Below are 22,995 nucleotides of genomic sequence, written 5' to 3' on the forward strand. Positions count from 1 at the left end.
TTCCCTTTCACATTAATAAACTATAAACCTACCAAAATTGTCATAAACCTCATTTCACATACCAGTGATTTCCAAATGAAATAGAAGAAATGAGTTGTGGCAAACAAGCTGCCATGTGAGATTTTGCCATTTCTTCCATGCTAAAACACAAGGAATGATTAATGCTGGATTGTGTATACTCACTCTTCCCAAAAGTGAGAGACAAAAGCTATATATTGCTCCACAGTCAGTTTTCCCTCTGAAGTTTGCTTGGGACACGTGTGTTCTAGCTTTGGTCTTTGGTATAGCTAGAAAATGCTTTAAAATAGATTTCTCAGTCGAATGTGTGCAGTGGTATTGATGGAAACGTGAACGTGGAAAATAGATCTCTCAGGAAAAAATGATTCTGTGTTACTGTCATTTACTGGGGAAGCAAAGGAATATGAAAAGGTGTTTATGGCTCTTAGTTACTTCCTGAAAATATATTGCTTTTTTGCTTATATCTTTATAGGAAATACTTAAGAGCTTAGTCCTGCCTTTCTGTACAAAGTCATTAAAACCATCTCTGACCCTCAAGAGATTGACCTAGCAACCTTCTTACATTTAAATTTTGCAACTAGCCTTTTTCTCTCTATTTTCATGGTGCAGTTGGAAGCAATAATTTTAAATATTTATTAGCAAACTAAAGTGCTCTAAAGCGTACATTTCTGTGGTCAGTCAATTCACTTGTTTTTTGCAGAGGTATCAATGATGATACTGAGGATAATGAACTACTGACAAATTCTAGAGCCCAAATAATGTGCCTGGAAAGTGGCACAGGCCTTAATTACCCCAGGATGTTATTGCTGACATTGTCAATCATTTGTAGAATTAAGCTTCTGCATCTCATGTTTGCACGTATTGAGTAATTTTTTCCCTCTTTTAATTTTTGTGTTATAAAACAGTGAGTTGATGATTGCCCATTTCCCTCTTTGGTCTTCATTTCTCCAAACCCAGAGATGCAAATGATATTGTGAATTAACATGAAAAATAACCAAGAATGAGGAAAATATTTTTGTGGGGAAAAAAAAATAGAAGAGAAATATCTTTTTCCCCCATAGACTTTCTTAAAATTGAGAAAATTATTTATTATCTCACAATGATAAACATCTACACTGAATTTACATTACCATTATTTTCCAAGCATTTGAGCTCCTTTGTTTACAAATAAAAAGACAGTCTTCCATTTTCTGTCTGATGACAGCTTAAACTGAAGGGGTTTTTTCAGTGAGAAAATGCAAGCAGTGTAGTTTGGCCACAGGAGTGCTTGGGAGGAGCAAAAGCATTTCTGCAAACTCAGGTTTCCTTGGGTTTCCTCTGAGAAAGAACTATTCCTAAGCATGCTGTGTATTTTTTAAAATACAGACAGTGATTACTTTTGTTATGCCAAAGTCAAAATACAATTTCCATTCAACTGAAATGCTCAGATTTACAGTATCTTGAGAAATGTGAATTATTTCTGAGGGTGAAAGTACATTAGAAATCAAATAAGGGACTATTACTGATTCTTTCTGCATTTATTCCTTTCTTTCAAAAACGCGTCTTTGGTTTTGTAAGGCTTCTTTGCCTGCAATTGATTCACAAGGAAACCCCAAATCTGGAGTCACATTCATGCTTTAAAGCACTGCGTTGAGTGTGCCACAGATGACTTTGCTTTTGTTGTGCCAAGGAAGTGATCGCTTATGCGAAACCGGAGTGTTGCATCCCGGAGCTCCCCAGTGCAGCACACGCTTCTGGCTGCACTGGTGCCAGCAGGGAGCAGAAGGAGAAAGGCAGGTGGGACCCAGCAGGAGGAAAGGCACCTCATGGTCAAGTGCCCCATTTCTGCTGTTGAATCAGGGTTTCTTGTTTTAATAGGCAGGTAATGTGCAGACATGAAACAGCAGTAACCCTGGTTTTTCTAATTGGCAGAGTGAATCAGCTCTTCAAACAGCAAACAATGCTGCAATTAAGTTAACACCAAAACCGCAAAACAGATAGAGCTTAATTCCTAGAATCACTGCTTTCCTCTAGTATTGTTTTAAAGAATGACAGTTGCAGAAAGAGAATCCTGTCTGTTTGATAACAGGATGAGCAGCATATTGCCTCCTGAATTACGTGTTCTGGATCCAAGATCTGGAGTTCATACTCAAAGTGCTTCTGTGTATGATTATTGTCAAGTAGGTTGATTATTTTTTGTAAGCTGTGATTGCAGAGCAATAGTTCTGTGTATTCTTTCTCCAGTGTTTAACATTTCTGTCTTGGGAGAATAGCCATCTTCCTCAAAAATCATACTTGGTATCAGACATACATATTTATTTATTTATTTTTAGTAATACTTTTGAATTAAAAATGTCACTAGTTCAGTTGCTACAAACTGGGAGGAAAAAAACAATTATGTTTGGTTACTCAAAGCATGCATAACCTGAATGGAAGAGAAATAACAAAGCAGTCTTTCTTCCTCAGATTTTTCATAAAGTGGTCCATCCTGGGTGAAATTAACCTTTAAAGTCTTATGCAGCATTATAAGATGAGGTGTTGCTAGGATTAAACAACTCTGCTATTGCCAGTCTGCAGTATTTTTTATTTTAATTTATTATTATTTATTTCTTTATTATTTTTATTTTCCACCTGTCAAAATCACATTATCCTCAGGCATATTTATTCTGGAAGTTTTAGAAGTAGGACAGGTTTCACCCATTAATATTGTCAATGATCCTGTTACATAAAAAAGAGAAATATCAGGTAATTCAGTTTTCTATCAGCAGAAATAAAGGATATCACATATACAAATAACACACAAACAGCTGGAAAAGGGTTCTGATGTGTAATAAAAAATAACATATTGCTGGGAAATAATATGTGAACTTGAAATAATTACATAGCTGGCATCATCCCTAAACAGTGCACTTGTTCTGATTTAGCCTTAAATGGTTTTAGTGGGAAATTTGATGGTGTCCTACTGCCTGGAAACAGGGAGAAACGCTTGATTCATCAATATGGTTCTTAAAGCACATTCTGATGGGAGGAAATTTCTTCTACAGCTTACTCCTTTCTATTTGAGTTCAAAATAATGTATTGTAGAAAGGGCACAGAAGCATCTTAGGCAGTTTCTGCTGTTGGTGCATCAATTTCTCCACAACAATAAACTTATAAACATCTTGTCAGTGCTGAAGCTGCATTTACTGAAATTCCCTCACATCACAGCACTATAAACCCTTGTTAGTGGGAATGATGTCTGGCCACTTCTGCTTGAAATGGAGCAATCCACTTCCCTGGCACTTCCTTGGCCTTAAGGGGAGACTCAGTCTCCATCCTGGAGTTCCCTTCCCACTGGAGTGGTGCAAGTACAGAGCACTGTCTTGCATGAAATCCTTTGCAGCAAGAAGTATTTTATAAACCGGCTGTCCATTGGTGCCAGTTGCACTAAATTTCGAGCCATATTATATCAGTTCTCAATGACATTTCATTAAAGATGAAAATCCAAAGTTTTGTTTTCTGTTCTGTTCAACACCAAGGATTTTGTGGTTTTCAAATAATCTTTGATGCCCTTAAGCTGCTCTGGAGTTTGCATTGGTGTGCAGACCTTTGTAAAGGTTTCCAATGCTGTGTGACTCTCTTTTTAGGCAAGGGCTTTCTTCCTTTGTTGCCTTAGTTAAATGTTTTCCACAAAATTGGCTGGCATGCCTGTGCATAAGTGTTTTTCAGAACCTGCCAAGTCAGGGTGTAATTATTTTCTGGAAGAGATGGGTGTCTCCTCAGTTCTAAAGTCTTCAGGAATATATGTGTATCAGAGTATATATGAGTTTAAATTGTGCAACAATGGCACCTTAATTAGTAGCCTTTGCTAGATCCTAGAATCTTTTGACTATATCTAGTTATTAAACAATTCTTTTCCTACTTCTGTATTTATGGATACAATAAGTCTCTGATGTTTGGCAACTTAGATGATATTTCAGTATCTACAGCAGGAAAAATACATGCAAAAAAAGAGATTGAGTCTATTGCCTGATATAACAGGGATAATTTACAAATATAACATCTTTTTTCTCTTCTTGGCAGGGTTTTATTATTAGGTTATCAATATGGTAATATCCTGGAGGTAACAGCTGCTGGCACTGCATTAACAGTGTCTGTCAGGTTCTTTTCAAAAATATACTGTTTAGCAATTTCCAGGAAAATTGAGTTGTTCCTCAGCTCATTTTAGGGAGATCTTCTCAGTTTCACAGACAGCCGAGTGAGAGCGTGTCTGCGTATTTTGGGACAATCATGGCCAACCAGGGTTTTTATAGATTTGGCAGATACAGCTATGCCAAAAGCACAGCACCTCTGAGAAAGGGGAAGGTTTCAAGTATCTCAGTATAAAAAACATGGATTTTTGTTTGTCAGCTTTGATCATTTTGTGAGTGACTGAAAGTGCTCTGTACTGTATCTCCTCTGTGTTTCAAGAGACAAGTAGCCCCATTCTTTGTGTTTAACTTTGTGGATATTTCTGCCTAAGTTCAGGATTCTTCAGGAAATATTGTGCTCTTAGAGATAAGGTGGTTGGGGTTTTTTTCTGGGTATTTATGCTTATAAATGGAATGAATATTCATCTCAATTATTAATTATTCCATTAATGCAGTCTCTGTGTTTTCTCAGGAATATTCAAGTCCTGAAATGCTGTTTTACTGGGATGTCAAAAAAAAAATTAATAGCAGAAATTACTTTACTGTGAAGATAAAAATTTAACAGATTAGAGCTCTTCCCTCTACTGTGATCTTCTCTTACTCTATAAGAGTTCCAAATATGTTCAAGTATCAGGGAGCAGTAGACTGTCACAATATTTAGTTCTTATACTACCAATTTAAAAATTGCCAGGAGCACTGGTGACCTAAATGTATTTTTGTATATGATAATTTTGTGTGAAAAAAGAGAGGAAAAGAGGGCTGATAAAACAGCTGAGATATTGCTGGCTTTAAGGTAAGTATTCACATTATAGTACCTCTGTCAATGTGACCTTAGTGATATAAATATTTATTATTTAAAATTGATTAAGGATGAAGGCTTGTACAAATGTAAACGTAAACTAGATACTGGAATTTCTGTTGAATATTGGGGTTTATAAATAGTTTGAGATGTTTAAAATGGCTTACCTTTTCTCTATCAGTGATTGAACTATACCTTCAGACTAGTTAAGGTGACTCCTCAAAATGAAAGGGAAATGCCAGTTTAAGAGTGTAATTACTTTTTTTTTGGAAAGAGATATGCAGCTGTTCTCATGTCCTTTTAATCTCTTTAATGCTATTTTTAACAAAAATGAAACCCCTCAAGAATTCTTGGTGTGATACTAGTTGGAAGCCCTGTAAGTTGCAATTTGGGACCAAGACAAGAATAATAATTTAAAAAAAGTAATTATTTAGCATTTATCTCCCTTGCAGAACTGAGACTCTGCTGATTCAACTCATTCAGAACGGTGCATATTTTATAAAAATGTGTAGTTTTGATAAATGTCCCTTCCTTAAGAACTTTCTACAGCCAACAAGGTGTCCTATCCAAGTGTTTGAGCAAGTCTGTGAGACTGCTGGTAGTATCATCTTGCATCTTATACAGCAGCAGTGAGTTTTCTTGCAGATTTCTTAACTTTTTTGTTACTGAACTTGCACTGCTTTGAAAAAGAACAAGGTCTCTAATATGTGGACTGTAAAGTTTTAAAGCCAAAGAGTGCGATTTCTGTTATTGGGGAAAGAAAAAAGCAAAACTAATCTGAGTTAAACAGCAAGGTGAAATCTATGTTAATTATTGGCCTAGTAGTGATTGCTCTGCAATTTATATAAATATAACCATGAGCTCAGTTGACTGACTCCTGATTTATCATATAGGAGAGATTAGTTAACTTTTCTGCATGTTGCATTTCTCAATAAGCTCTGTCAGTTTCAAACTTAATATTCACCTCAAAATTCTCAGAAGAAGGGTTGTCTAGTTTTATAAAACTTTTTTTGAAATGGAAACAGTAATGGGATTATGTTGATACTATCTGTATTTTTGTCTGCAGAACTAAACTTTATGATGCCATATGTTAAAAGCAAAATGAAAAAAACCCCTCACTTGTTCAAACATGAATTATGAATTAGTTCCATTTTTATATTTTCTTGCAGAAGAGGTAATTAGGCAAAGAGAACAAGTGCAGTTAGCAGTATATTATAGCATGCCATATATATTTGGGACCAGTGATGAGTCTCATGCTTGTTTCATGAGAAATCTTTCCAGTCTCTGCATTTTTGATGTGTTCTTTGTTGTAGCTGAGCAGTACCATCTTAGCCTTCAGGGCGGGCATCGGAACACAGGGCTTTTGTGGATAAAGAAAACATTCTCATACACTGTGGTTCTTTTCTTTTCCAGAATCGTCCAGCCATACAACAAGAACAATCATGGTAAGTACAGAGGAGATTATAGGATTATATTGATCTGCCTATAGCTATGATTTTTCCTTTAAAAATGAAGTAGATATAGTAGTATCCTAAGCCACTGGCGTTTTTTTATCAAGTCCAATATCACTGTGAACATAAAATGAATCTGTCTTTATTTAATGAGAAATCTTGGGGAGAAAAAATAGATATTAAAGAGCTTAAGAGGTAACAGTGCTGTCAGTTTGAATAGCTGAAAAATTCAACTACAATTCTGTGTTCTGTGTTTAAGTGACTTTTGATTATGGCAAATTAATGTCTATAAAATTTCTTGCATTCTATCTATATCACATGGGGCAAAGCACATTTAAATTTCAGAGCAATAGCTGAGTAATTTCTTGCATCATATTCCTCAGGGGCCAGTTTCAGACTTTACCTTGAGTTTGATAACTTGGGTTCCAGAAAAAGGGAAATGTTTAAGTGAACAGATACATCTTCAAAAGGGAGACTAGAAAGCTTTATGTAAAAAATGTCATACACTTGGTGTCTACCTTGCATTTTTATAGGCTGAGAAATGTTGGTCCCTTTCTTTTTCAAACTCACAATAAAGTTAGGTAAGGGCTGAACGATGCACATAGAGAAAACCTTTTTCTGACAGGGAATGATTGATGCCTGTCCTGTGGGTGTTTGAGGAGAGGGCTTTCTGCTTTTGGAAAATACCAGGTTTTGAGACGAGTGTTGAAACTTTGGAATAAGCCCAGCAAATCATAACAAGAGCTTGTTTGTTTTCATTCCTGCAGTTTTTAGGGTGTCCCCTCAAGCTCATTTACCTCTTCTTTATGGCATTCATGGGACATGTCAGTTCCCCCATGGGTTTCTTGGCTTTATAGGGGATAAAAGGTTAATATAGTTGGCCTTTAGCATCAATGGCCATTAATAATCCAGTGCAAATGAATTATAAATAGGTGCGGACTACAGATCACAACACCTTAAAATAGTAGAGATGTCTGGAAAAGTGATGTTTCCGTTTCCTACTGGATGTGATGTATCCTTCTTGGTCATGAATTTGTTTTAAACACACCCATTTCAAAAGAAGATGTTTAGCTATTTAAGTGTATTCCTCTGTTATAAAATTTTGGAAGGGATTAAAAAACTTTTAAATGTTTTTTTCCGTGCTGCCTTGGTGTTGGGAAAAGAACAGGACAATTGTGTTGAAACTGGTGAACCCTTCACTCTGCTTTACCTTTTTTTTTTTTTTTTTTTGTCCTATTAATTGTAGTCTGAAGGTACTCAGTCTCTGTTTTCCATTAATTTATCAGAACAGATCTAAAAACTGAGCAAAAAGAGTGGGGTTTTTTTCCTATATATTTTTTCCTCACACCAAAACATGTCCTAACTTCTAAAGAAGGAAGAGGTTTTAAAATAGCTTGAGTTCTTGAGGCTCCTGTGTTGTGAACTTCTCCAGACAACTCAGAGGGCTCAGACCTCAGGTGAAAGTTCTGCAGTCATTGTGCAGTAATTGTTCATTGCACCTAAATAAATACAGGTGGAAATAAAAGTAAGTGTTCTAGTAAGTGAGAAATCCTTACAGTAATGTCTGCTCTTCTCTAGTCTGCAACTAAAGCATAACTGAATGTGTGAGAGAAAATTTCTTACTCCCCAATGAGTAAGTAGAAATTGTCAGTAAAACCAGAATATATGGGATTTCTTGCATTAGAAACAGTGTGAGACTACACATTCAATACAGATGTAGTAAAGCAATGCTGCTGAGAGCCAATGTACAATCACTGCTGCAATAAATAGTTACTCTGAAATGAAGTTCCATTTTTCTGACTGATTATGGTTATATTGTAACATAAAAAAGTTAAAGCGTGACCTTTAGTCATCAGAATGTGGAAGGTACCACAGCAAATCTGTATTCGTGCCTTGGCTGCTTTGATGTAAAAGAACTTCTGTCTTACCCAGGTAAAGTATTTGAACTTTTTTAAAGTTGCATTAATAGGTTTTGAAAGAATGTAAGGCATTAAATCTGATCTTGTCTCTGAAAATTCAGATTTATGCTGAAGTCAAAGCCAGCAAGGGGTAGAGTGTGCTCTGCTAAAAAAAAAAAGTGCAGTTTTTCTGAAGACATTACAAGAATTTTTCTTCTGTATTTAAATGCAATGCTAGCTGCCTATTTTTTGTTTCAGATTCTTGTTCATAAAAATAAAAAGCCAGAAAATATTTTAAGCATCTGTGTGATGAGGGGAGAGGGAGAGCATGCTCTGTTTTAACTATGAAATAAATTTCCTTCTATTCTGTGCATAGTTGGTTAGCTTAATCTCTCATTACTAATTTACTGATTTTTATTTACATAAATAACTATTTACTTCAAAATGATACCTTCTAAGACATGATTTATTCAGAGGTTATATAGCTTGTGTGTACCATATATGACAAACAGGGACTATAAACATTGCAGCATTTTAGCCCAGATGCTTTGACAAGTCAGCTGTCATCTTTTAGGTGGGTTGTTTCTTTTGGGTTTTTTGGTGGGTTTTTTCCCTTGCACAGAAAAGCCATTGACTTAGATTTGCAGTATTACAACAATTGTAGGAGTTTGTGAAAGGTTTGGTGGCAAATCCAGAGGTTTCAAAGTTATACTTGTGTTAACTACTTGGTTATTTTCTTGTGTACGATCTGTTGTTTGAAAATCTTTCCTTTTTAATAGCCTTTGGGTTTTTAAATGAAATTCTATACCCAAAGTGGTTGTGTGCCTGCGTGCTATTATCAACATTTGAGACTTCATGCTGTGTAGAGATTTTGGGTATTAGTTTTTGCATTCATCTCACATTTCTATGAATAAACCAGCCCTGAACCTTGATGCTTATTAGAGGTATAATGCTAATCCCTTCGGAAATAGGAAAACTTCAGATGTAGCAAAAGAGAATCAATACCTGATTTAAACTTAAGGTAATTCTAAACTTGTTTTAAATGATGTATTGTGTAATAAGGTCAATGCAAAATATGTGGAACCAATTAATATGGGTTATTGCAAGTCTTCTGGGCATAGCTGATTTCTTCTAGTGATTTTTTTTTTCTCCTTGTAGAGAGCTTCTTTTGCTCTGCTTGCTTTCAGTTGATTTTTCTTGTTTAACGATGCAACAAAAAAAATTAAAAATATTAATTTAAATAATGAGTATGTTTTCCTTTTTGAAACAATGGGGGAAAACATAAGAAATAATAAATTGAAATCCACTTAGGAATTTATGGTAGTCCAGTTAAACATTCCTTCAGCCATAGTATAAATGTTCAGTGTTAGTTTTTACTTTTTGAATTACTGTGGATAGTATGTGTTTTATTTCAAAGCTGAATGTCTTTTCAGACCTGAGTGTCTTTTCAGAATTTTTTAGTGGCTCTCAATGAACAAATGTTCGACCATTTATCTAGAAGTACAAACTGACCAACTTAGAGGCAGGAACCTTGACCGGCATTTGGGATCCATTTCTGAATTTTTACAGGATTCCTCTCTTGATTTACCATCGTGCATCTCAGTATCCTTGTGCTTCTCTGGGAGCCAGTGAGGACAGGAGGTCTACTCTTGATAGCAAAAATGCTGCATTGAGTCGTCACTTCAATATAAGGTGGTTTTGGGGTGGTGTCCAGACTTCATTGGACTCGCAGCTGCCACTAGAGCAGACATCAGGGGTATGGTGATCCTATACAGTCATTTCCTTGGTTTTCCTGCCACAATAAAGCCTTGTGCCTAGAGCACCTTGTGTTGAAAGAGCTGATTTATAGTTTGTAACTCAGTGCTGCTGCTTCCAGGAGATTTGACAGGGACAAAGAGCTGTAGCTTCTTCATGAAGGGATCACCTGCATTCCTTGGAAGCTGGAGGTGTCTCAGTTGGCCTCTACAGATGGGAAATTCATGCCCTGCCAGGCGAATTTTGATGAGAAGCATTGCAGCTGCACAACAGCCAGTCTTTATATGAAGTCCTTCTTGTTGCAGACTGGGAAAAGATTGCCTTTGGTCTCTGAGGGTGCATTCAGTCTGCAGCTTGGGCACCACCTGTTTGACAGGTGAGACTCTTCCCAGAGAGAACCCCGTGATGACTGAAATATCTGTGTCCTTTACGGGATGTAAGCTTGCCTTCTGAATCAGAACTCCCTTTGTCCTGAGAGGTTTTTCTTTCAAGTGTACTCAAAGGTTTCTCTGCTCATGTCTTGTGAGCATGGAACAATTGTTTGTCCCAGAGGCACAAGAGATCTCAATGAATGTACTCAGACTGAGGTGAAGAACTGGGAGAAAGGAGTCTCTCATCACAGAGGAAGATTTGTCCAAAATGCAAGCTCCTGGTGCTCAGGTGCTGCTCTGACGTGCCCTGGCCTGCAGACCCTGAACACCAGTGGCTCTGTTGCAAACTCAGAGCACAGCTCCTTCGTGATGAGTCAAAATCAAAGCAGCAGCAGCTGATTGCACACAGTGGTGTTGTGAGGAAATTACTGAAGCTTTTTGCAAGCAGAGTTTTAAATGAGAAGGACTTCTGTGGTAGCTCAGAGAGTATTTCTGAGGCTTTCATAACCTTTCTGGCACAAGGGTGAAAATTTGAATTTATCATCATCATAAAAGAAAACCATTTAACAAGTACTTTGTGTGAAAGTTAATTTTCCTCTTGCTGTTGACATTAGTGTGACAGTGGCATTGAATTTGCATTTTTATACACATCAGTGAATATATTTTTTTGAGAGGAACTAATGAACTGATTGCCTGGTCAAGAGCTTCAATTGTTTTTATTAACTTGAAATTAATGTGGTCCCTAGCACAGACTGGAGAACAATGATCTTATTTTCTCTTGTCCTTATGTGAAATGTAATTAATTTCTTCAAATAGCTTGAAAGGACTGGGGTAGAAGGGAAATAAAAGAGAAAATTCTAACCAATTTGATGCAACAGAAATGAGATTATATTGTAAGCCTTGTGTCATTTTCTGTAGTGTTATCTCTTGCCTGGAATAAGGGTTAGGGGCTAATAAAAGCAGAAAAAAATAGAAGTCAGAATTATTTGCAATATCTGGCTCTTCCAGGGGAAAAAGTCTCTTGAAAAGACAAGTACTTTTTCCATCAGGCTTCACTGTTCAGAGTTTATGCCACAGGAAAGATGCATTTTGTACCTTGTATATTTTCTGAACATTTTTTGCCTGCACTCCTTATCTTGACTAAAGGGAACATTCAAGGATATATTGGAAAGGAGCCTGGGGAAAGATCTGAACCATTATATGAGATAACTTAAACCCATTATTGAGTAGGGAAGCACAACAAAAATAAACCAGTGGAGCCCTTGAACTTTCCTCTGTAGTGTATGGTACTGGCAACTGCCAGGTACAAATATTTGATAGGAAACCTGATGTGTGGCAGTGTTTTCCATGCATGATTTCTTACTTTCTTTTTGAGCACCACCCACTATGTATAAGAAGAGATCAGCAGTTAAAAACCTTGATGAATTTTAATTTCAGAGCAGCTATGCATTTTATACTGAATTCATTCTAAATAAAGCTAAATCACTTCTAGTAGCATGTCTTTTAGGTCTTTGGCCCTACCAAAGCCAATACAAAAAACTATGTGAAAGCCAAACTGCAGCCTAGACACTGAATGAAAAAGTGGGAAAAAAATAATTAACTATTTAAAAGGGCTACTAAGATAGATTTATGACCCTATGAGCAACAGCAACTAAATTCACCATAAATCTTCTTTGTTTTAAGACAAAGGAAAATAGTTTAGCTCTAAGCAAGATTTATATGTGACTCACTCAAATATGATGTCTTGTTCTCTGCTTGGTTTTGTTACATGAAGACTAAGGAATCACAGAGGAGATGGCTCAGTTACTTGCAGTAGCATAAAGAGTACTGGAATTTTCTCTCCAAAGCATAAAATTTGTCCTACTGGAGAGCGTAAAAGGTGTGGTGAAAGTCGTGTCAAAATGCAAATATAATGCTTTGAATGCGAGTGTGAGAATTGTTCAGAAAAAATGATGTCCTTGTTTATCTTTTGTTTGTTTGTTTATCATATGTTTTATGTTTTTATGACATGATTTATGAGATCAGTTCTGTGCTCTGTTCTGCTGGTCTTTGTGGGTGCCACCAGCCCCTTCCTTACCCAGTGACCGTGATGCTGCTCCCCTGCCCTCCCACAAATGTGCAGCACTGGGTGCATTTTGGAATGTTACAAAAAGGCTGTCAGTAATGTGAAATACTGGTGTCATTTCACCAAGAAAATAGTACTTCCATCCTAAGAAAACATAATGTTCAATCCATGTGAGATAAAGTAAGCAAATTTTCATCTTTATATCACGTCTTCTATTGTAACTGGTTTTGTCCAGTTGTTGTTAGTTAGTCCTGCTGCTAATCGGTTATGTGGGAAACAAGACTCAGATTTCAAAGATTAATATTTTTGTCATAGTGTATTCTTCCAAAACCTTACCTGTAGATGATACAGAAAACATTTTTGCTCTTTCCTTATGTGTCAGAAGGCAGCTTCTCTTGTTGGATCTCAGTACTTGCTCTCATTGCACAAGGTAAAGGTACCTTACTGCAGGTAAAGCTTTAGTGGAAAATCAATGCATCGTTTTCAGTTTGATGTTATCAGCTGGGAAATAAATGTAGAAGTATTGCAGATAGCTCTAACTAGATAAAGACCGGTGAGTAAATCTAAGCATGGTGATATAAACCTTTGTTTTCCTGCTTCCATTCAGGTTAGCAGCAGGACCAAACCACTTGTCTTATTCAGTGACTTCTATTTAAAAGCAAAGCAAGGTAGAGTAAGGACCTGCAAAGTGAGAAGCAGGGATTTTTTGAAATTCATTTAATGCCATACTTGGATAAAAAAATAGGTCTTGTGTCTCATTACTTGGGATGTTAGGGTTTTTTTGCTCAGGAAATGTTAATTCTCTCCCAAAATCAATGGGTTTCTCTTTCTGAATTGCTTAATTCATAGCATTGACTCATACCTCAATATATTTTTCTATAAAACTGCATTAGCAATGGTTAATTAGGTTTCTAAAGAGCTTTAAAACCTATGCATAAAACATGTCAATGGGCACAGGTTGGTTGCTCTCCCCAGGTACTGAGGCAGATGAGCTGGGTTTTGAGGCGTGTGTAGGCTGCCCTTCACAGCAGAATTCATTGGTGGAATTAGGCTTGTTCTGAGACAAACCCCTCTCCCTTTTATTGTGATTTCAGCATGCTGCTCCCCACATCCACATGACCAATGGCAAGGCCTTGCAAGCCAGTGCAAGTGCCATTAAGACAAGCACCATTCCAGTGATCAAGAGGCAGAGGCAAAATTGGCTTGATGCTTCAGATGATGGTTTCTTTATAGCTACAGAAGAGACCAGGTAAGAAAAAGTGGAATCTTAGCAGGGAATGAGGCTTCACTGCATACGTGTTACTGATCCACTGTTTCAAAACCAGTTTTTGGCATTATTACCTGAGGTTGCATTGCAGCAAAGAGCCATGTTTGGCACATGCCAGACTTTGCATCTTCTATCTACTAATATTATCAGCATTTCATTAATAAGACTTAGCTCTACCTCTGCAGCAAAGATTAGAACTTTTAAATTTCACTTATTTTAGATCATATTTATTGAGGTTTAGGGCACCTCTGGTCCTCCAGCAAGATATAAATGCATCCACAGTGTAGGTTATCCTCTAAAATTTTCAGAACTGGAAAAATAATGTACAGTGGAGAAATATACAGCTGATAGCATCTTTTCCAGGCTAGAAGTTGATTTCCTTTAAAAGAACTGAGATGATAATCTCCTTCAGCCCTTCATTTACAGATTAATTGGTAAAATTTAATGAGCTTTTGCTTTTCCCAAAAGGGCTTGAGATCATGGAAGAGTTACTAGTTTTCTGGAGGTTCCTCTGTTCTGTTCTTTTCTTACCCTGTCTGGCCCTTCCTTCATTTAATTCAGACTAAGACAAGAAATTACAGTCTGTTTTTGTAAGCTGGGCTTATTTGGCCTGCTATTTAAAAACCTTTAATATCTTGCTTAATTACAGCTAGTAACATCAGACTGTTACTCATTTCTGTGAATGTTTCACAAGCCTAGAAAAGCTGGTAGTTGAAGAAAAATGCAAATAATAAAAAGAAGGAAGAGAAAGAACATATGCAAATATAGAGATTACCAAGGAAAATGTGCATATTTAATCCTATTAATGGCAGATTCAGCTGGAAAGTTAACATGGTAACTGGTGGTTATTTCAACATAATTGATTATGGCACTTTTTGGGGTTTTTTTGAGGAATGTAACAATTCAGAGAGAGTGGTAAGAGGCTGATGAGCTCTTGAGCTTCTGATTCCAGCCCAGATTGATGGCATTTTGAGAGTTGTTTGATACAAAGACCTTAGTAATATCAGACTAATCCCTAGCAATTGGATCCTGAAAGTGAGACTAATTACCTTTTGAAGTTTTAGAACTTTCAATTTGTTTTTTTCCCCAATGATTTAGAGAAGTGCCTGTCAAAGGATGAGAAGAGTCTTATACAGGCAGTGATCTCTCCACTGATCTTGCAGGCAGCCCAGAGAATTTACCTGGACTAGATGTTTAAATTTTAGGTGGTTGAAGTGTTGTGGGATGAGTCCTGGCTTTGCAAATCATTCATCTGTGATAGCTCTGCTTGTTCTCATCCTAGGAAATCCCCCTCCTCACTCCCAGGGCTGCAGACCCCAATCCCAGGCCAGGGAGAAAGCAGAGCTGTTTCTGGCTCTGCAGCCAGGGTGGGGCACGAACAAGGGTCTTAGTCCTCAGGGGTCTGTGTCTGCTGCTCTTCTCCAAATAATGAGCAGTTTAAAGTAACATTTGAAACCTCCTGGTGTGGGGAACACGGGGAAGTTGGACCTCAAACAAGGAGGTCCCTGAAGTTGTGCTGTTGCTGCACTCTGGCAGGTGCTGGAGCAGCACAGCAGGGAATGCTTTTCATCCTTTGAAACTGTTTCATGTGAGATCTGTTCCTTGTCTTTCACAGGCGTTTTCCATTTTTTTGTGTGTGTGTTTTCCTGTCCTCATACCATCCCTATCGACTCCTTCCCTCACGTGTGTCGTCTCCTTTAGAATCTTTTCCTTTGATTCCTTTCACCTTTACTCCGAGATTATTTAGAGATGGGGTAGCTCATTCTCCTCTGGGCTCTGAAAGTCTCCAGCTTTTAGAGCTCCAAGTGGAAAGCACTGCCTGGTTCTGCTGCTAGGAGTGCCCTAATGTCCCAGACAACAATTAAATGCTCTGTTCTTTGAGGGCAGGTGGAGGCAGACAGCAGCCCCCAGCAGCCAGCCTGTCCTGTGACAGGAGATCACACAGCTCAGCACTGCCAGGACAAAGTTGAATGCAATATTATTGCAATGGGAGGAGATGCCTAGGGAGGAGACGTTTGAAAAAGCAGCACACAATTTACCCAGTCCTGACACAGAATGGAAAAAAAAAAAAAAAAAAAGCATCAAATAAGAATGAGCTGCCAGGGAGCAGCCATTAGATTCGGAACATGTTCTGAAAACTCAGCTCAGAAATAATCACCCCATCTAAGGTCACAACTGGTTCTTTAGGGAACTTTTTTTGTGTTCCATGAGGATCCAATCTGTTTTATCATGTGAATTTGTTAATTAAAAATACATATGAGAGAGACACATGCTAATTATAGCAAAAGGAAAAATATTTTTCAGTGTAATTGAAGCCTGCAAAAAGGGAAATAATTTTCAGTATCATGTTTTGTTTGCACCTGTCCACAACAATTTTCATTTCTTTGTCCTAAAATATTTTTTTTGTCTACTGAATTAATGTTTAAGATGGACATTTCTATAAAACACCAGGTAGGGGGTTTAGATGGTAAATTTTCACAGAAATTTGGCTTTAAAAGCCTATACTGTAATAGATTATTGATATTTGCAGAGGAAAAAAAGAAGAGTAATAATATTACTCCTAGACTAAATGAGGTACCAGTCTGTTTCATGCTAATCAAACAAAAAATGCACATGAGCATTCTCAATGTTATTATTCATCAATAGATAGCTGAATATATGTATTTTTGACTCCATTTTAGAAGAAATTTTTGTAATATTAATTTTTAATAATCATCCTTTCCTCTCTGAATTTAAGCAGCAGTATTATTTCTGTAAAGTTAACTCTTCTGTATCTAATTGCTCACATAGTTGCAATATTTGTAGCAGTGGATGTGAAATATGAAGAGCTGTGAAAATAGCTATGGGAATTATATATCATCTAAGCTTTCCAGGATAACCTCTGGAGTTACCCTAGAATTTTAGGGCAGTGCCCTTCTCTCTACACTCAGGCTACAGTTCAACAATACCTGCAGGTGTTCTTAAAAATTAGTGTGAGCTTGTGCATCATGGAAACACAAGGACTGGAGCTTACATCTGAAGCTGAACATATTTTTAGGTGCTACTCTGCCCTTCTGAGTAGAACGGGAATGTATTTTGTGTCAGTTGTAATGCACATCCTCATACATTTCAGCTTTGTTTGTGTTTTAAATTGTAGCTGTTTGAAAGCCTTTTCCTCCCCCGTTGTTTATCAGTATCTGCACGTCTGGGGGCAATGGCAGCAGAGCTCCCATCGGTGTTTCCCTCCTTCCCAGCCCGACTGCCGCTGCAGAGTGGGGCTGCACATTAACACGGTGCTGAGCCCCAGTCATTACAGCCCACGGCCACTGTGGGGAAGAGAGAGTTTTTCCATCTGTCTGCATGTTAGTGCCTTGAAGGAATCCCCCTCATGAATTTTATGTGGATGTCCTTCTGGATACTGTCAGCATGCTCAGTGAATTTTGCCAGTGAACACAGAGATCCCCAGTTCTGCTGTTTCATCTCCAGGGACAAGCTGCACTCTCCATTCCAAACCCTCCCTGTTGTCTGTGTGAGATCAGCTCCCGTGGGATTGCCCTGCCTCTGCTCAGTCACAGGCTCACAGCAGGGATTAATCTAGGCAGAAAACCACATGGCAGTTCAAGAACACTTACCTTTTGACATTACATCATAATTTTATGTTGGGCTTTATCCGATTTAATATTTTTGTGTTTTTTTTTATTTGTATGCTTTTTGAACAGAAAAGAAATTCTCGTTCCCTACTGTGAAATAACTTGCTCAAGAATTTATTCTAAAGTGCAAATCTATTTACACAATTCATTGAAAAAAATCAGTCTTTAAAGAGCCTCACTTTTATCACTGCTCACGAAAAGAGTGTCCTTACGTTTTTTTAATATCCTTAGATATTAGTTGCTAGGATTCTCCTAGCACTACGTGCATGATTTGGGATAAGCCAGAGTCTCCTAACTATAGAAGCATTTTATTAATTTCTTTGTACTAAATCAGCTTTGCTATAAGGAAGTTTTTTGGGTGGTGTGAATTCTATTGTAGGCCCAATTAGAGGTCAACAGAGAAAATTACCATACTGTGAGGAACTAAATTCTTTATACAGAATTGCAATTCTGGGAGTTAATAATTGAAAAAATTGAACAGTTCATATTATGGTCTTCAGAACCTTAGCAAAATGTAATATACTGGTTTAATATAACTTGAGTTATATAAGTTATAAATGTAATCTTTGAGTAAAAGTAGTACTATTGCTATTGAACCATTCCATGTCAAGGGGAATATATGTCTTGATTAAAACTTTTCTTACCAATTCTAGGTATGCAGTGTGCCTCTATTTTCTATACACACTCTGTCCCTTACCAGAGTGCATGTGCATGCCAATGCTCAGACTTGTGTAGGGACAGCTAAAACACTGGTTGGTAAATGAATTATTTTTTTTGCAGCCTTTGCATTATGAGAAATGTGTGGAAATGTTTGGCTGACTGCGTTATAGCAGCGGAATCTATGTGCTTTCCCTTCACGGGCCGAAAAGCATATTTGCATATAGATCTGCAGTTGAATGACTCAATGCTTGTTTCCTTTCAGTGCTGAAGCAGTTAGAAACCTTCTCACGGTAAGTGCAACTCCATTGGGAATGAGTTAACTGCAACTGCTAAAATTAGAACGTGATCTTTAGCTGTTACCAGCAGACATGGCTTCCTTTTTTGCTGATAAAATGATTTGAGAGGCATCCCTGTGGCAGCATTATAGAGGCAATGTTCTTATCCCTCACTTTATGTTCTGTCTCCAAAAGGAAAAATCTTCCCTTGATTTGTTGATGTGCTACATAAGGATATCACAATTGCTGTGATAATTACCTGGTACCACTCCTTTTTATTTATGCATGTCTCATAGCACACACAAAAAAGCTTAAAATCCAAAGTTGCATGTGGAGAAAGAAGAGAATGTGAGGCTGACAAGCAGCTTCTGCAGAGTGTTGAGTCTTGCTGTGCTGTCAGTGGTCTGCTTCTCTTGCAGAAGTGGGGGAGAGCCCCGCTGTGCCCATCGCCCTCGGTGCTGCTGCACGTGCTGCTGGCCCTCTCTGCAGTGCAGCTTTATCCCTGGAGACCCCAACCCGTGCCTTGAAACACAAATTGAAAGCCTGCAAGGACCAAGCCCCAGTTAAGAGCTGTGGGTGACCTGCCCTTGCCCCTCTCTGTCCCAGCTGTGTTCTGGTCTCGGCTTAGGCAAGGTCACGCACAGTGCTTGAGTTGCAGCACTTGAGTTGCTGGGAGCAAAGGGAAAACTGGAGGAGTAAGGCTTCGGTGCCTGGGGTCTGGCACACCGTGCAGAGCTGCAGGTCTACATCTGAGCCACAGTTCCAGTGCTGACTGTTCTGCTCCTTCTTCCTCTTCACACATGCAATTCCTATCACACAAATGTCCATGGGTATGTTTACTCTCTTTTCTAGTTAGCCCCAACTGTGAAAAAAATTTGTGCTCCAAAACAAAAAATGGTATTTTTGACTTCTGCTTTTCATAAAGATGAGGCAATTTGATTTGAATTGAGATCCTGGTTTTGAGCTACACCATGCTTGGATCCTGGGAATAGTGTATTTTCATTTCTTACCTGCATGGCACCATGGCCTTTAGACCCCAGTCCTGTAACCAGCTGTGAGAAGATGCCTGGCTGCACTCTGGAAGTATCAGTTGCAAGCTTGAGAATGTAATGCACCAGCTCTCTAACAAAAAACCTTATCAGCCTCTAAAGATGTGATTTTCTGGCTCCTTTACTTCTGTTGTATTATATAGTTGTCATACATCTTGAGAAGCAGGGATTGCAGAATATATCCCTTAGAATTCTGTTTAATCCCCACTGATAGGATTGCAAATATCTTATTGATTGGCCACATCTGAGTCCACATGAACTGACAGCTCTCTCCAGTCACTGTGATGATACTGTGTGTGAGGAATTTGGGGGGGGACTGACCTTGCTACAGTTTAGGAGCCATACTACTTGGTTAACTTCCATTCAAAGCTGTTATATGCTCATGAGAGAGCATAATAGTTCCTGTGAGATGTTACTTTGACCTTATTTTGTCTGGTCTATTCATGAATGCTGTGCACTGTTCATATCTTATAAATCAGACTTTTCTGAGCCCCAGCTGAGGTACTGTGATACAGAATCACGAGCAGCAGTGAAACTAGTGAAACTATAGAAACTAGATCATTATCTCTTACCATTCATTTCTCATTGAGCAGCTTTTGCAGGTCCAAAGATATTTTCTTTCAATATTTACCTACATGAATTTTTCCTGTTGGACCCTTTATAGTACCTACTAAATCAAAGTAACATTATTGTGATAACGCAAATGTTTGTTTTGAAAAGCAAGTTCATTCCATGGAACTAAAACAACTCGTTTGAAGAATGTGAATATTTTTTTAACTTAAGGAATCATAGCTATATACAGGGAAAACATGTTCACAAAAACCCCTCAGAGCTCAGTGTAAGTTGTGCCATTGGACAGAGGTTTGAAAGACACATTCTGTTATGGGGTTTGCTTTATCAGTCTTCAGAGCAAATGAAATACAGTCATGGTGGTTTGGTGCTATGGATTAATCTCACAGATTCAGTGGCACTGCAGTAAGCTACTTGCCCTGTTTAAAGGCACATGGCAGTGGAAGGATGTTGCAGTGTTTGGAACACTTGCCTAGGACTTGGAAAACCATGATTCAGTTCCCTACTTCCTCACAGACCTCCCATGACAGATCAAGCAGACCTTTTAAGTCTGTATCTCCAAGCAGTTATGTACCTAACTGCTCAAACACAAAATGAAGAAAGTGCCTAAGTGCTTGCTTGAAGACTTGGAGGCAAAGAACACATAACTCCTGTTCTTTGCCTGAGGAATCAGATGAAGCCTTCTCTTTCTTCCAGGGTGCTGCTCCACACAGAGCAGATCAGAAGCCTTAGGGGGATCTTCTTTCAGAGAAAGCTGTGTACCTTTATTGGTAATATAGTCTCATGGAAATGCCCCCCACGGGAGTCCAGAAGCTGTTGACTGAAACTGGATGATTTGCTAGTTTCGGGGCTGTCTCCACTGATTAGCAGGTGAAAATTAGTTAGCACACAGCTTTGGGGATGACCGCAGGGAGGCTGAGGCTAGGAACAGATGGCTGTAAATGACCTAGTTACTGCTGCCTGAAAAGTCACACCTTTGGCTCTTGTGAAATGATCCTGCCCTGTTGTGAGCAGATATTCAAATATGCTGCCTCTCCAGGGGGGCTTAGATACCAAAGTTAGCTTTGTAATTGCACCTTAGGTCAGAGCTTGGATGTGGCTAATTCACATGACTCAGCTAAAAAACAAAAGCACGTTCAGAGGGGTCACTCAGCCACTTGCAATCTTCTCCGCTGCTGTTGACAAATGTTCTCTCTCATTCACAGACAGTAGGTGCAAAAATAGCCAGAAAATTTTATATTTGGGAAGGGAAATACAATTTCTAAAATGAGCCTTTTTATAAAACTTTGTCGTCTCAGGAAACTTGGGAGGGAAAGAAAACCTCAACAACTTATATGAAATACAGGGATGATAAATGTATTAAGGTTTGTGTTAAACATAGATGTTGGAGAAGCTCCTATATAAGCGCTTGAATCTTCCAAAAGCCTTGTTTTCGTTGCTGGACCATCCAGATTCAATTCATCAAAGCCCTTAAATCCATTCCTGAGCTCAGTCCATCAGCTAGGGTACATCACATAGTCCCCAATACACCCTATATGTCTGATGTTCGATTGGGATGCCATGCAGTTCTTTTAACCTGTTTTCTTATGGTTCTTGACAAATTTTGACTTTCCTGCAGTATGGTTGCCCATTTCAAAAGGGTTTTTTCCCGAAGCTGTCTTTTGTGTTTGCACAGAGGATTTGATGTAGCTGAACCCAATCCTCTTTATCAAATGTTTTAACTGAAAGTCTTAGGCTTAGCTTTTTGTTAGCTTGCTGCTTAGTTTCCTCCTAAATCCACATACCCAGTGGGAATGTGTCATCTCGTAATATTTGGCCATCTTCCATTGTGGGAGTTAAAGCCAATTTGGTTTTGAACAAGAAGAAATTTTTCTGTAAATAAGCATCTTTGTATGGGAATACAATTTCTCTGTCAAAGCCTTGGGAAACATACAAAGCAAAATAAAAATGCAAACTTGTCAGGCCAACATATTTAAGTATCAAAGAAAAGACAGAGACAACATTAATTATACGATTGTTACCTACAGCGAGGCTAGAGTAACATCAGCTTAGGGCTAAAATTAGTCCACTCTCTCCATTCCTATGCATAAACCATCTTAGATATTTATGATTTCAATCCTCAAATGCTGTGCAATATCACTGTTCAGAGATATTTTTCACTTTTTATTATTTCTGTGCTCTGTGAGCAATAGTAACTCATAGAAACTGGACACAGAGTTAAGAATTATTTCTTCTGAAGGCAGAGAAATACACAGCAATAATGTGCATATAGGCAGAGAAACTATGTAAGTCTTGTGATGAGCACAGTGTTGCTGAAGTTAAATAGCAAAAAAGATTGTAAAATTGTACTGTGGTGAATATGTTCAAAAATATGGTGTCAGTGATCCTCACAGTCTTAAAATCCACACAGAACTGCCCACTAAATTTCATTACTATGTTGTCCTCTATCAGAGTCTTCATTCCAAATTACAGATAAAGGATTTAATTCTGAATTAGTCAATATTTCAGTGCATATATTTAATGATTCCTTCTTAATATTTTCCCTGATAATTTGGGGTTTTTTTAACTCATGACCCTCTGGCATAAATGTAGGTAGGGCTGTGGAAAAACAAGTGTTAGTTTGTCTCTTTTTGTGAAAAAGCTTGCATAAGTAACTACATAGGCTTTTTAAATATAAAATACCATGGAGAACATATTGACTGTGACTGTGAAAGTCAATCACAGAGATAACTAACAGTTCTTGTCAAATATCTAAGGAGGCTTGACTGGCTGTTTTTGTAACTTGTGCTATGGGTAGAGGCTAAAACATTTACTTGACAAAATACTATTCAAGTGTTTTTCTTGTGGAGAAAACACAGATCCAAAATTTAAAATTCTGAGGTTGCCTCTTGCTTGATGTGAGACACCAGACAAGTAATTTATTTCAGCCTTTCTCCAGCCCCACCATTTTGTCTGTAAGCTTGAGTAATATTGGTGTACACCTACTCTTTAGGATGCTGTGCAGTTTTTAATTAGCCAGTCCAACAAGAACTGTGAGATA

General features: G+C 38.0%; 1 protein-coding gene across 1 annotated transcript in view; it reads left to right on the top strand.

Annotated features, from left to right (window-relative positions):
• LOC134547627 (metastasis-associated protein MTA1-like) overlaps positions 1-22,995 on the top strand; it is a 45,466-nt gene that overhangs the window by 10,375 nt on the left and 12,096 nt on the right. Inside the window, exons 4-6 of the mRNA XM_063391772.1 lie at positions 6,379-6,410; positions 13,600-13,754; positions 18,324-18,351. Coding sequence (XP_063247842.1) covers positions 6,379-6,410; positions 13,600-13,754; positions 18,324-18,351 — 215 coding nt within the window. The remainder of the gene's footprint in view (positions 1-6,378; positions 6,411-13,599; positions 13,755-18,323; positions 18,352-22,995) is intronic.

The sequence above is a fragment of the Prinia subflava genome, chromosome 2 (genome assembly GCF_021018805.1).
Source record: "Prinia subflava isolate CZ2003 ecotype Zambia chromosome 2, Cam_Psub_1.2, whole genome shotgun sequence".
Lineage (NCBI taxonomy): Eukaryota > Metazoa > Chordata > Aves > Passeriformes > Cisticolidae > Prinia > Prinia subflava.